Source organism: Buceros rhinoceros, unplaced genomic scaffold (genome assembly GCF_000710305.1).
Source record: "Buceros rhinoceros silvestris isolate BGI_N320 unplaced genomic scaffold, ASM71030v1 scaffold10927, whole genome shotgun sequence".
Taxonomy (NCBI): domain Eukaryota; kingdom Metazoa; phylum Chordata; class Aves; order Bucerotiformes; family Bucerotidae; genus Buceros; species Buceros rhinoceros.
In genome coordinates, this window is record NW_010423952.1 from 1,723 (window position 1) to 3,042 (window position 1,320).

Sequence of the window (1,320 nt, forward strand, 5' to 3'; positions counted from 1 at the left end):
CAGGGCACAGTCTCTGCAGAGCCGGCCGGGGCCCTCAGTACTTCACGCCGGGCACAAACTCCTTGGCATCTGGATTCAAGTTGCTTTTGCTCTGGAAGAGAAGAGGGAAAGGTTGGGGCCGGGGCTATCAGCGATGTGAGCATGCTCAGGGTGCTGCTGGACAAGGGCTGGCGTGGAAGGATTGACCCCCATGATGGGGTTTTTCGGGGCAGGAAAATACCCAAAAATCTGCTGTTTGTGACTTGGGGATGAGAACAGGCACTGCCCCAACCCAGCTGCGCTGCCAGGGGGGGTTTCCACTGCTCCAAACTCATCCCTAGGGACTGGTCTCTTCAGTGTCTTATCAACGGTCTGGGCAAGGGGATCGAGGGCACCTCAGTTTGCAGATGACACCCCGTTGGGTGGGAGTGTGGATCTGCTAGATTGTCCGGAGGATTTACAGAAGGGTATGGACTGATGAATTGATGGCTGGATCGATGGCCAGTGGGCTGAGGGGCAACCAGAGCAAGAGCTGGGTCCTGCCCCAGGGTCACCTCAACCTCCGGCAACGCTCCAGGCTGGGGGCAGAGCAGCTGGAAACTGCCCGGGGAAAAGGACCTGGCAGTAAGAAGGCCAACGGCTTCCAGGACCAGGGCAGGGATCATCCCCCTGTACTGGGGGCATTGGGGAGGCCACACCTTGAATCCTGGGTTCGGTTTGGGCCCCTCACCCTAAGAAGGACATTGAGGGGCTGGAGCGTGTCCAGAGAAGGGCAGCGGAGCTGGAGCAGACCCAGCTGGCCCTCCTTTCCGGAGCTTTCTGACAGCCCAAGTCAACTCAGAAACCCGCCCGTGGGAAGCCCCCCACCCCAGCCCAGGGCCTCGGCTCTTGGCCAGCGCGTCCTTACCAGAATGTCCTCTGAAGTGTGGTCGTCGCCCACTGAGAGCCCGTTCAGCTGCTGCTGCAGCTGCCCCACACCCTGGGGCAGGTCACGCGATGGAATGAACCACTCCTGGTCTTCCTCCTCCAGCATCTCCTGGAAGCAGCGGTCGAGAAACTCCTGCTCCTGCAGCTCCTCTTCCACCTACCCAAAGAGACCCGTTAACTCACAGGCACAAACGACGCCGTTTTAGTTTTTTCCAGACACTGTGCGTGCTTGGAATGCTGCCACTGATGTCCTCACCTCACCTCAGTACCTGTCCAAGTCATGGAAATGTCACAGGACCACCTGAGCTGTGGTTTAACTCTGTGGCCAACTCTGGGAAGCGCAAGAGCATGAAAATGGTGAGTTTTGCTCAGGCCCTGCAGCCCATCAGGACAGGGAATTGCAGCCTGTGAGCT

At 58.8% G+C, this 1,320-nt stretch overlaps 1 protein-coding gene across 1 annotated transcript; it reads right to left on the minus strand.

Annotated features, from left to right (window-relative positions):
* Positions 1-34: 34 nt before the first annotated feature.
* PAIP2B (poly(A) binding protein interacting protein 2B) lies at positions 35-1,063 on the minus strand (the record flags this gene model as incomplete). Its single annotated transcript, XM_010140607.1, has 2 exons — positions 35-91; positions 887-1,063. Coding segments are annotated over 2 exons (234 nt in total), but the record flags the coding sequence as incomplete, so codon positions are not given.
* Between the last annotated feature and the right edge of the window lie 257 nt (positions 1,064-1,320).